This window comes from Myodes glareolus, chromosome 27 (genome assembly GCF_982192425.1).
Source record: "Myodes glareolus chromosome 27, mMyoGla1.1, whole genome shotgun sequence".
Classification (NCBI taxonomy): Eukaryota; Metazoa; Chordata; class Mammalia; order Rodentia; family Cricetidae; genus Myodes; species Myodes glareolus.
Genome location: NC_142052.1, coordinates 40,498,383 through 40,511,106, shown reverse-complemented (window position 1 = coordinate 40,511,106; position 12,724 = coordinate 40,498,383). Strand labels below are relative to the sequence as shown.

General features: G+C 48.3%; 1 protein-coding gene and 1 pseudogene across 2 annotated transcripts in view; both read left to right on the top strand.

Annotated features, from left to right (window-relative positions):
- The window catches only part of Rftn2 (raftlin family member 2), a 49,848-nt gene extending 46,905 nt beyond the window's left edge, over nt 1-2,943 (top strand). The window contains exons 9-10 of one of the 2 annotated variants that reach the window (XM_087902207.1): nt 889-1,189; nt 2,541-2,943. In XM_087902207.1, the coding sequence (XP_087758333.1) occupies nt 889-1,161 (273 nt within the window). In that variant the 3' untranslated portion in view covers nt 1,162-1,189; nt 2,541-2,943. Of the gene's footprint in view, nt 1-888 lie in introns of both variants that reach the window. The other variant, XM_085684184.2, reaches the window with a different exon arrangement.
- Nucleotides 2,944-5,070: 2,127 nt separating this feature from the next.
- LOC125414165 (peptidyl-prolyl cis-trans isomerase D pseudogene) lies at nt 5,071-6,250 on the top strand (annotated as a pseudogene).
- Nucleotides 6,251-12,724: the final 6,474 nt, after the last annotated feature.

The window sequence follows — 12,724 nt, the reverse complement described above, 5'->3', positions numbered from 1 at the left end:
TTTTTTTTTTTGAGACAGGGTTTCTCTGTAGTTTTTGGTGCCTGTCCTAGAACTAGCTCTTGAAGACCAGGCTGGCCTCGAACTCACAGAGATTCGCCTGCCTCTGCCTCCCGAGTGCTGGGATTAAAGGTGTGCGCCACCACCACCCGGCCCAATGACATTTTTTATTAATTTTTTTAAAAATTTATTTATTATGTACAGTGTTCTGCCTGCTTGCATACCTGCACCCCACAAGAGGGCACCAGATCTCATTATAGATGACTGTGAGCCACCATGTGGTTGCTGGGAATTGAACTCAGGACCTCTGGAAGAACAGTCAGTGCTTTTAACCGCTGAGCCATCTCTCCAGCCCCCCATTTTTTATTAATATTAAGTAAATATTTACTAATAAAACACCCAGTTGTCAGTCTGGTGAGCTTGGGCAAAAGCCCTGCCTGTAGCAGTACAAGGAAAAGGCTGCTTAGATCCCAAAGATATTCCAGCCGTCACGAAAGGACCTGGGTCTGTGTTTTCCAGGAAAAGGAACCCACTAAAGCATCGTTTCCGCTGTTTAGATACCGGTACATTTCTCCCCTTGAGAAATGCGCTGTGGCCACTGAGAAGGACAAGCCAGGGCAGATTTGCGAGACAGGCTTAGAGGAGCAGCGCTCTGAGCCGGACCTTAGACCTTAGAGATGGCAGGATCTCCTCCCAGGCGGTGAGGATGGAGCCCGGACCTCCATCAGGAGAAGCAGGGCTCTGACTCCAAGCCACACCCCAGCTGCTGCCACGAAGCGGATGCTGAAAGGAAATGGGAAAAAGGGGGAGTTTTAGGCAGGGAGCAAATGGAGCAGAGGCGCAGGGTACATGTTCCAAGCCCGACTTGATGGTCTCTTTCCTCCTTTTCAGAGGAAAGCCAGCCGACTGCTGAAAGGCGAGGACAGGAACAAGGTCGGCAGCAGGAGCATCGGCCTGGACACCGGCGCCCCCCACCCCGCGGAAGGCCGAGCCCCTCTTGACGGGGGCCCCCTCTCTCCTTCCAGAGAGTGTTGGACCAAGGAGGAGCGGCCGGCACAGAGCAAAAGTTTCTTGGGGTTCAGCAGCAGCGACAGCGTCCTCCGGGAACTGGATGACGGACAGTTTGAGCAGGAAGAGGGCGTGACGCAGGTCACTTGCATGTGAGCGGCCAAGAGAAGCTGGCGAAGGCCTTGTAAGTGGTTATTAAATGACTGCCCGCTGACCTGATCTCACAGATACTAGGCATTTATGTAACGTTCTTCATTTCCGAGCTCGGGCTTCCCCCAGTCTGCGTAAACGTTGTCTCAATCTCTCAGACAAGGAAAATAACCAACTATTTATCAACTGAAAGGCGTGCTTACATTTCTCTCAACTAAAACATCTGTGTAAATAGATGTCCCAGCTGGTCCTGAAGCAAGAGCCTGGCTCACTTCCTCAGGAACGGACAAAGCCATGCTCCTCCTCACGCCTGTTAAAGAGGCTATCCAAACTAGCGCTTCAACCAATTAGAGCCTCTCGGGAAGTCACAGCCTTGCTGAAACTCAAAAATACTCTCTCCCCTATTCACAGACACAGACTGACTATCCCCCGCCTGTAACAATCAGTCTAATTTTTGTTTCTGACTTGGGTGTGCACCTACACACCAAACCCCTATTTTTCATAATAATCTTCAAAAAACTATTTCCTAATTTTTTTGTTTGTTGTTTTGGGTTTTTTGTTCTTGTTTTTGTTCTGTTGTATTTTCAAGACCAGGTCTCTCTGTGTAGCTCTGGCTGTCCTGGAACTCACTTTGTAGACCAGGCTGGCCTCGAACCTACAGAGATCCGCAGGCCTCTGCCTCCTGAGTGCTGGGATCAGAGGCGTGCGCCACCACTGCCGGGCTTGTCTCTTCTTTCAAAGGGCCAGCACATGGCCAGGCCTGCAGCGAATTGTTAACTGAGGTATTGTTGACCCCAAGAGCCTCCCAGCAACACTAAAGAGAATGAACCCGTCTTAAGTCCAGCCGAGGGCTGGCAAGATGGCTCAGTCAGTAAAGGAATTTGCCACACCTGCCCGCACGTGACCTGAGTTCAAACTCTGGAACCTATATAAAAGCAGAAAGACAGACCCCTCTCTACAAAGTTGCGCTCTAACCTCTACAAGCATGCCTTAGTGTTTGGACCCACGTGCCGGTGCACACGCACGCATGTGAACACAATAAAACTGGATTTTAAAAAGTCAGCTGAAAGAGCTCACTCACAATCTCAGTGTGCAAAAGCCATAGTAGACAAAAACCATTTCATTACCTCGAGCATGTTGGCACACCTTTAATCCCTGGCACTTGTGAGTCCTCGGACATCTACACAGTGAGACCCCGCCTCAGAAAAACAAGCTGGGCCGAGGTGGCGCACACTTTCAATCCCAACACTGGGAAGACAGAGGCAGGCGGATCTCTGTGAGTTCGAGGCCAGCCTCGTCTACAGAGCAAATTCAGGACAGCCAGGGCCACACAGAGAAACCCTGTCTCGAAAAGAATATTCTACTTTCTTTCTTTAAATTTGCAGATATCATTGAAGGAGACAAATATAGACTTGAAACGAACATGTGCCTTCCACAACTGTTAGGTTCAGGTTGTGCTTTTATCTTGACATGCTAAACTTGGATACTGTTGCAACCCAGAGTTCTCAGTTCTACAGGAGTGGAGAGGGGCTCACAGTCCATGAGGTGTACGCAGGACTGACTTACTCCGTGCCCGCGACCAGGAAAGTCTTCATCTTGCCCCAGTCTTTACCCTATAAAGATCAGTCTTCTGGAGAACAGGGGACTGGACTTCCATTTACATCTGAAAGGCTGGCCTCCAAAAGCATTATGGTCGGCTATGCCATTAAGCAACTCACATATTATATATTTTTATTGGCTTAATGTGGACATTGTGAGCCATTTGAATAATAAACTATTTGTTATTAAGCTATTGTCTTATTGAATGCAAATATTCCAGTATTTTATTTTGCTTGGCTTGGCTTTGTTTTGTTTTTCTTTTCGGGGTGGGGGTTGAAAGAGTTTCTCTGTGTAGCCCAAACTGTCCTCCAACTCACAGACCCACCTGCCTCGGCCACCCAAGTGCTGGAATTCAAGGCGTGTGCCCCCATCCCCCAACCCTCACTTTGTTCTTTGAGACAGGGTCTTGCGACATGTAGCTCTAGAACTCATAGCAATCCTCCTGCCTCAGCTTCCTCAGTGTTGGGATTACAAATCTTATGCCACCATACCTGGCTTCCATATGTTGTACACACAGGAGAGATATGCATTGTGCGTTATGAAATATATAGTGTGCCCAGGCAGACAAAGTCACTCTCCGTGAGCCGGTGGTGCGGTGACAAGAATGACTACACATCACATCCGTGATGCCAACACCTCACTGTACCCAGGGCATGTTGCTCAGACTTCTCTGCCGACATGACTGTCAGTGCTCCGTGGGGCGGGGGAAGGGGTTGACTTCTGTTTTAGATGAACCCAGGTTATATATTCAAATTGGTAGGTAGGGCATAGTGTTGCCCACCAGCAATTTGAACATTCAGGAAGCTGACAGAGGAGGAGCAAGGGTTTTGGTTGTGGTTGTTGTTTGGTTTGGTTTGTGAGGCTAGCCTGTGCTATAATAAACCATTGGTGGGCTTCTGTTGGAAGCATTCATGACTTCAAAACTGTGTACCACGTCCTGGAACTTTGAAACTTAGGGGCCTGCTCAGAAAGACAGGGCTGTTGGGGCTGGAGAGATGGCTCAGTGGTTAGAGCACTGACTGCTCTTCCAGAGGACCCGGGTTCAATTCCCAGCACCCACATGGCAGCTCACAACTGTCTGAAGATCCAATTCCAGGGGATCTGACACCTTCACACCAATGCACTAAAAATAAAGATAAATAAATCATAAAAAATTTAAAAAAAAAAAGAAAGAAAGACAGGGTTGTTGTAGGAGAGAGCTATTTTCTTCGGTTGGGGTACCCAGAGGATGGGAAGCATTAAGAACAGAACATGCAGCAAGCAGTGTGAGCCATGGAAACAGAGGGGAGGGGAGGGGAGAAGACAAAAAGTGAGAATGAATAAACCTGGTGGTGGTGGCGTAGGCCTTTAATCTCAGCACTCCAGAAGCAGGGGAAGGTGGATCTATGGGTTTCGAGGCCAGCCTGGTCTGCAGAGTGAGTTCCAGGACAGGCAGGGCCACACAGAGAAACCTGTCTTGAAGGAAAATTTAATAATACAGTTATGCCACTTCAGACAGTAAAGACAAGGTAAAACACATTTAAGTACCTCAGATGGTGGTGGCGCACGCCTTTAATCCCAGCACGTGGGAGGCAGAGGCAGGTGGTTCTCTGTGAGTTCAAGGCCAGCCTGGTCTATAAGAGGTAGTTCTACTTCTGGAGGCATCACAATCCCTGACTTCAAACTCTACTACAGCGCTACAGTACTGAAAACAGCCTGGTATTGGCATAAGAACAGACAGGAGGACCAAGAGAACCCAATAGAAGAACCGGATATCAATCCACACATCTTCGAACACCTGATTTTGGACAAGGAAGCAAAAAAATATTGAATGGAAAAAAGAAAAAGTGGGGAACAGCCTTGAGCACATTGGCACAGGAAACAACTTCCTGAGCAGAGCATCAATAGCACAGGCACTAAAAACAATTAATAGATAGGACCTCATAAAACTGAAAAGCAAAGGACACCATCAGTAGGAGAAAATGGCAGCCTACAGAATGGGAGAAAATCTTCACTAAAAAACACCATATCTGACAGAGGGCAAGAAGCTGGACATCAAAAAAAACAAATAATCCAATTTAAAAATGGGGCACAGATCTAAACAAAAAATTCCCACCACAGGAATCTCAATTGGCCAAGAAACATTTAAAGAAATGCTCAACATCCTTAGCCATCAGGGCTTCGTCTTACACCTCTTAGAACAGCTGAGATCAAAAACACAAGCGACAGCTCATGGCTGGAGAGGATGTGGAGCAAGGGGAACACTCCTCCGATGATGGTGGAGCACGGGGAGCACTCTTCCATTGATGGTGGAGCGCGGGGAGCACTCCTCCAATGATGGTGGAGCAAGGGGAGCCCTCCTCCATTGAAGGTGGGGGTGCAAACCTGTACAGCCACTTCCGAAATCAATATGGTGTTTTCTCAGAAAATCACAGGACTTAGCTATACCATGCTTGAGCATACATCCAAAGGCTACTCAACCATACCACAAGGACACTTACTCAACTGTGTTCATAGCAATATTATTTGTCATAGCCAGAACCTGGAAACAACCTAGATGCCCCTCAACCAAAGAATGGATAAAGAAAAGGGGTAAGGCTGCACAATAGAGTACTACTCAGCTGTTAATAACAACGGCATCATGAAATTTGCAGGCAAATGGATGGAACTAGAAAAAAAAAATCATCCTGAGTGAGGTAGCCCAGGCCCAGAAAGAGTGGTATGTACTTACTCATAAGTAGATATTAGCTGTAAAACAAAGGATATGCTACAATCCACAGACCCAGAGAGACTAGGTTACAAAGGGGTCCTGGGGGCACATCAGATCTCCCTGGGAAATGGAAGTAGAAAAGATTTTGTGAGCGGACTGAGGGTGAGTGGGATAGAAATATGAGCAATCAGGTTGGGGAAAGGGGGGGGAGTATTGAAAGAAACTACTGAAAAGGAGGGGGTGCAATATTGGGGTCAGGTAGAAACCTGTGCAAGGAAAGACTCCAGCTAAGACTTGGATGCGTATACAGACTTAAAATATGTAGATAAAAATTTTACTCATAACTGAAGACTTAAATAACATTGGAAACATTTCAAATCTCAGAACTGGGGGGTGGCTATTAGAAAACACGCAAAGGTTTTGAGGTACGTGGCTGGTTCAAAGGCTGTCGCCGAGAAAGCAGACACATCTAGACGGCGACCTATGGCCTTCAACCGTGCATTGAGTATCAGCGCTAGGAAACTGAAGGCGCCAAATCGGCAGAGCGCAATCGACAGTTGTTTGGGGGCTCTTGAAACGGACCCATCAAACACCAAGAACTATAGCACAGAGTGCCAGGATGAAAAGGGTTAAAAGAACATGCTAGGGCACTGACTGGGATCTCAAGGCCTAGGAGATAAGCTATCCAGGCAGAGTGACTCAAAGTCAATCAACGGGTGAAGGCACAGAAGGATAAAGAGGAGGCCGTGCGTGCAAAAATGTTTGCTTAATAAGGATTAAACTCCGTTTACATCTCACGCGTGGATTCAATAAAGGATAAGGTAAGTGACTGTCTACACATGATCCCTGAGGGCTTTCCCTTGGGTCTGTGTTGTCATTGTTTCCATAAGAGTACTGCGGGGTGGGGGTGGGGCACGCCTTTAATCCCAGCACTCGAGAGGCAGAGGCGGATCTCTGTGAGTTCGAGGCCAGCCTGGCCTAAAAGAGCTAGTTCCAGGACAGGCTCCAAAGCCACAGAGAAACCCTGTCTCGGGAAAAAAAAAAAAGTATTGACATAGGTTTCTTCTTAATAAAGTGTTATAAAGTACAGTGGGAGCGGGGGAAGGGAGATTCCTAGCAATCGCAGATACACAGCCTGAACTGGCCATCACCTGTGACCAGGCGTGACGCGCAGTAGAGGGACCGGAACACCAACCCAGCTACGTAACCTCTGACCTACGGTATGTCCTGCCTATGGGATGTGCAGGTGTGAGGGTGGGCTAGAGATTGGGGGAGTGGTCACTCGATGACTGACTGGCACGTCCTGAGACCCGTGCCACAAGAGTGAGCCCACTCCTGACCCCGCCTGCGGTGTGAGGACCCCGAGGCTGAATGACCCAGAGCCCTAGGATAAACCAAACCTGACTGGAGACAAACAAGTCAATGGAAGATGCCTAACCATATTCTGCTCTATTCATAGATTGGTGACTATTGCAATAGCCATCAGCGCCTTCAGCCAGCAACTGGCGGAAGCAGAGGCAGAGACCCTCAGCCAAACTATACAGGCTGAGCTCAGGGAATCCCGCTGAAGAGGGGAAGAAAGGATTGTAGGAGGAGCCGGAGGGGTCGAGGACCTCACAAGAAAACACACAGAAACAACTAACCTGGGCTGACAGGGGCTCACAGAGTCTGAATCAACAACCAAGGAGCCTGCAAGGGACCCACCTAGGCCCTCGGCATATATGTGGCAGTTATGTAGCTTGGTCTTCTGAGGAAACCTAACAGTGGCAGCAGGCACTCTCTCTGTCTCTTACTGGCTTTTGGGACACTACTCCTTCTAGTGGGTCGCCTTGCCCAGCCTTAATACACAGGGAGGGGCTTAGTCTCACGGCAACTTGAAAGGCCATGTTTTGTTGATACTCATGGAAAGCCTTACCTTTTCTGAATAAAAATGAATGAGGAGAGGATTGCGGAAGGGTAGATGGGGGTAGGGGAGAGACTGAGAGGAGAGGAGGGAGGGGCAATTTCAGTCAGGATGTCAAATCAATCTATCATTCAATAAATAAATAACCATTCCCTTAAAAAAATGAAAAAGAAAATACCTGGCCCAAGTCCAATTCTTTTTTTGTTTTGGTTTGGTTTTTTTGGTTTTTGTTTTGTTTTGTTTTTGAGGCAGTGTTTCTCTGTAGCTTTGGAGCCTGTCCAGGAACTAGCTCTTGTAGACCAAGCTGGCCTTGAACTCACAAAGATCCGCCTGCCTCTGCCTCCCGAGTGCTGGGATAAAAGGCGTGTGCCACCACCGCCCGGCTCCAAGTCCAATTCTTAAAGTTAGATTTTTTTTTTTTTTTAAGGACTGGCCTGTGGCGGCTTTAAAAGCTGCAGAGAAACTCTGTCTCAAAAAAATAAAAAATAAAATAAAATAAAAGTTTTTTTTAAAGCTTTAATTTTGGGGGGGAGGGAGGAAGGATGGTTATGGGAGCAGGGAAGTTTATATCTCAACTAAGGGAGCCATTTTAGGGTATGCAAGAGACTTGATTCTGGAGGGGTTCCCAGGCCCAAGGAGAGGTCCCCAGATTGTACTCTATGCAGCAGAGGAGAGGGTGCCTGATCTGGCCTTGGCCCATAACCATACTGATGAATATTTTGCATGTCACCACAGAACCTTCATATGGCGATGGATGGAGACAGAGACAGAGACACATATTGGAACACTGGACTTAACTCCCTAGGTCCAAATGAGAAGCAGAGGGAGGGAGATCGTGAGCAAGGAAAGCAAAATCAGAGGGGGTCTTCATCCGACGATGGATGGAGATAGAGACGGAGACCCACATTGGAGCACTGGAAGTCAGGACCGCGAAGGGTGCGTTCATCCACTGATACAAGGGAACTGATCGAATGAGAGCTCACCAAGGCCAGCTGGACTGGGACTGAACGAGCATTTAATCAAACCGGATTCTCTGAATGTGGTTGACATGGGGGCTGACTGAGCCCCCAAGGTCCAAATGAAGACTGAGAAGCCATTGACAATGGCACTGGGTCTTGTTTCGTCTGCATGGACTGGATTTTTGGGATCCAGTCTGTTTGGATGCTCACCTTCCTGGACCTGGAGGGAGGGGGGAGGAACTTGGATTTCCCACAGGGCAGGAAACCCTGACTGCTCTGGGGAATGATGAGGGAGGAGGAGAGGGAGTGGGGGGAGTGGGGGGAGCGGGAGGGTATTGGGAGGAGGGGAGGAAGTGAAAAGAGTGTTTTCGGATACTTGAATAAACAAGTCTAACGGAAAAAAAAAGCTTTAATTTTAAAAATATAAAGGTAATTTAATACAAAATGACTACATTTATACATGTTTGCCTGACATAGGTCAGAACCTAGAACCTGCAGAGGTCTCAAGATACCTGCTTTGGAGCCAGTGAACGGTCCAAAGAACACGCCACCAAGCCTGACGGTCCGAGTTTAAATCCTGGTTCCTATTTAGTAAAGGGGAACCGCCTCCTTCTAGCGGTCCTCTCACACACGGAGTAGAAGCAAAAGAGATGCTGTCTTCAAAACAATCGAAGGCATTGGGAAGCTCAGGGAAAAGCACCAATCAGGAGCTGGGGACCTGAGCTGGGAGGACAGACGACTACTTAGCAGATAATACGGTCAAGGTCACCGGCACTGAAGAGAGCAGGTAACCGGGACTTGGAGAGCAAGTTCTTCTGTAGGCTGAGAAAGCACGTGACGAGGACCCATCACCCACTGTCGCCCTCCGCCGGGCCCCATTTCACCATCACCACCGAGTCCACTGAGTTCCCAGCCATGCGATGGTGCCCTGGGCCCTTACACCTGCGTAGCCTGGCGACTGGCGAGGCCTCTAATGGCTTGAGCCGTTTCTCTAGCCCCTTCCTTCCTGTTTTTCCATCATTTTACTTCTTTTGTGGACATGTATACGCATGCATGCGTGCATGCGTGAGCACATGCGTGTGCGTGGCAGTCAGAAGACAAGCCACTGGAGTTAGTTCTCTCCTCCCATCATAGGGACTGAACTCAGAGTCAGCAGGCTTGGCCACGGGCGCCTTTAGCCACTAAGTCATTGGTTTGTTTTTTTTTTTAAAGAAAGGGTCTCGTTGACTTTGAGAGCCTTTTGCCTGTGTTCTCAAAGGCTAGGATGACAGGCGCTCACCGTCACACCCGACTCCGAGAAGTCACAGACACCATATTCTATCTATAGCCTCGGCTGTCGCTTCAGGATTGCTGGGTCATCTGCATAGCTGTTATCTGAAACGTCTCAGACTCGGTTCTGAAGTCATAAATCTAGGGTTTTTTTTTTTTTTACTTATTATGTATACAATATTCTGTCTGCACACCAGACCTCATTACAGATGGTTGTGAGCCACCACGTGGTGGCTGGGAATTGAACTCAGGACCTTTGGAAGAGCAGGCAATGCTCTTAACCGCTGAGCCATCTTTGCAGCCCCATAAATCTAGTATTTAAACTGCTCACCTATCCCAGTGTATGCAAATATGTTCTTACCAAGGAAAAGCTTCCCCGTGAGAAATCATTTGGAGGATACAACGCTCCCACACCGAATCTACAATGGTTGATTCATTCCCTCGGTCGGATCTGGACCACTGCAGACTGGATTTCTTTTGCGCAGTGAACTGAGGCTCCGTCTTCTTCATCTGAAATCACTTTAGGCATACACAGAAGGCCAAGCGATGAACAACTTCCATGCCCAGCTCTGACTCAGACGCACATTTGGATCCAACTTAAGGAATCACCCAGTTCGGGCTTGCGGGTGTAGGAAGCTCGGGGAAGAATGGCTACATTGTGAAGCCTTTGGCACACTGAGAAACTAGCTAGTTGAGCTAAAGGCAGATGGGACTATAGCCAACGGAGGACTGGCCTATTTTTCATTTAGAATTCTAAGCGAGAGAATGGAGCTGTTTATGATAAGCCAAAATCACAGAATATGATTCAGACAGGCCCTGGAAGTAACTTGGGAGTTTTGCAAGTCCCGGACACCCTGGCTAGCGTACTTCTCTCTGCGGGACCAACCGCCGCCAAACTCCCGACTCAGATAGCGAGGGAATGTTACACTTCGGCCTCAAGGGATACACGGGGAGCAACTAGAGATCGTGTTATTTCCTGCTGCCAGATTGGCTGGGGCTGTTTAAGATCTGAGATTCGCCTTGGCATTCCTGAGAGAGGTGAGGCTGGGCTCCGCTTTCTCAGAGTGGAGCCCTCTCTGAGCTCACGCCCCTGCCTTTCAGGGACCAGCAGATTTAGCGCTGCTACGTACGCATGCGCTACGTACGCATGCAGGGCAACTTGGTCTACACAGCGAGTTCCAGTCCGGCCAGGGGTACAAACACAGTGAGGCCCTGTCTCAAATAATCAGCAAGTAAATAGATAAAACAATTTTCACAAAGATGAGAAGTGAGATGGTGGGGAAGTGGGGCAACCCAGAGCCTTGACAGGCTTCTCCTAGTAACCCGGATGGAGACCGGAGTCAGGACAGGCTTGTAATAGCCCCTGCCAGGGACCAGGCCTTAGGGTTCAGTTCACTGGAGAAGCCTGGAGCTGAGCAAACCGTTCTCGGAGAAAACCACACACTCAGGGGCAACCAGTCAAGCCTCCCGGTCCTTCTGCTGGCTCAGCAGACGGCCACAGTCTCCTGATAACTACAGAAATCTTTCCCTGCCCGGCTGCTGGAAGGTCCCCTAACCACTAGGCCCTCCCACCCATCAGTCCCCAGACTAATTCCTCCTCCCTGGAATTCCCCTAACTCCGCTTAAAAGGAGCTTGTGGCCATCTTGGGGGGTTGTCAAGTGCCACCCCAATGTTGGAATTAATATAGCGCTCTTGTTATTGCATACGGGGCTGTTGGTCTTTCTTTGGGAGCTTCTCTCGGACCCTAACAAGAGAGAGGCTGAAGGGGCTGAGGATGTAGCTCTGTAGATGGCAGGTTTGCCTAGCACGCACAGAAACCTAGATTCAATTCCAGCACCACGTAAATTGGGAAGTGAGAGCAATCTCAGCATCCAGGAGGTGGATTACAAGGATCAATGGGGCAAAGACATCATCATCTAGGGCAACATTAGACACCATCTCAAAGAAATAAGATAAAAATGAAGAGAGCCAGGAGGTGGTGGTGCACACCCTTAATCCCAGCACTCGGGAGGCAGAGGCAGGCTGACCTCTGTGAATTTGAGACCAGCCTGGTCTACAGAGCAAATTTCAGAACAGTCAGAATGACACAGAGAAACCCTGTCTCAAAAAAACAAAAGGAAAAATTCACAGAGACAAACACACGCAGAGTTTTTTTAGCCTCCCCTTAGGATTTCTGGTGACTTTTTTTTTTTTTTTTGAGACAGGGTTTCTCTGTAGCTTTTGGAGCCTGTCCTGGAACTCACTCTGCAGACCAGGCTGGCCTGAACTCACCGAGATACTGCCTCTGCCTCCCGAGTGCTGGGATTCAAGTCGTGCACCACCACCGCCCAGTTTTGTTTTGTTAGACAAGGTGAGGTCTCAGACTCCCCAGCCGCTGGACTACAGGCATGAGCCACCACTTCCAGTACTAACTTCTATTTTAGGTTCAATTCCTCCGAAATAGGCAAATCTGGGGATTCTGTCAGTAACAGTGTGTGTTGCCAAGCCTGGTGCCCTGAGTTCGAGTTCTAACCTCGGACTCTCACGGTAGAACCACTCCCAAAAGTTCTGAGTTGCACACAGGCACAGTGGCACGCCCCCATTCACACATACAAACCAGTACTTTTTGTTCAAAGATTTCTTATTTTGCGTGTATTTGAGTGTTTTGTTGGCATGTATGTCTGCACCACGTGTATGCCTGGTGCCCACAAAGTCCAGAAGAGGGTGCTGGGTCCCCGGGACTGCAGTTATGGACAGTTATGAGTCATCATGTGGGTGCTGGGAATCAAACCCAGGTCCTCTGGAAGAGCAGCCAGTGTTCTTAATCCCCGAGTCAGTTTTCTAGCCCCACAAAAAAAACTTTTTTTTGGAGGGAGGGGGATGAGACAGGGTTTCTCTGTGTAACTCTGGCTATCCGCCACCACCACTCGGCCACTTCTTTTATATTTTAAAGAAAGTCTTCTTTCTGTACAGCAGAGGAGGATAAAAAGACAACCCACAGAATGGCAAAAAATGTTTGCAAATACACATCTGAAAAAAATTTAATCTCCAAAATAGATAATATCTAAAATCCAATGGTTGTTTTCTTTAAAATGAGCTATGATGTTGAATAGACATTTACCCAAAGACAACATAGAAAAAACCAACAGGTACGTAAAGAATTGTTGAGG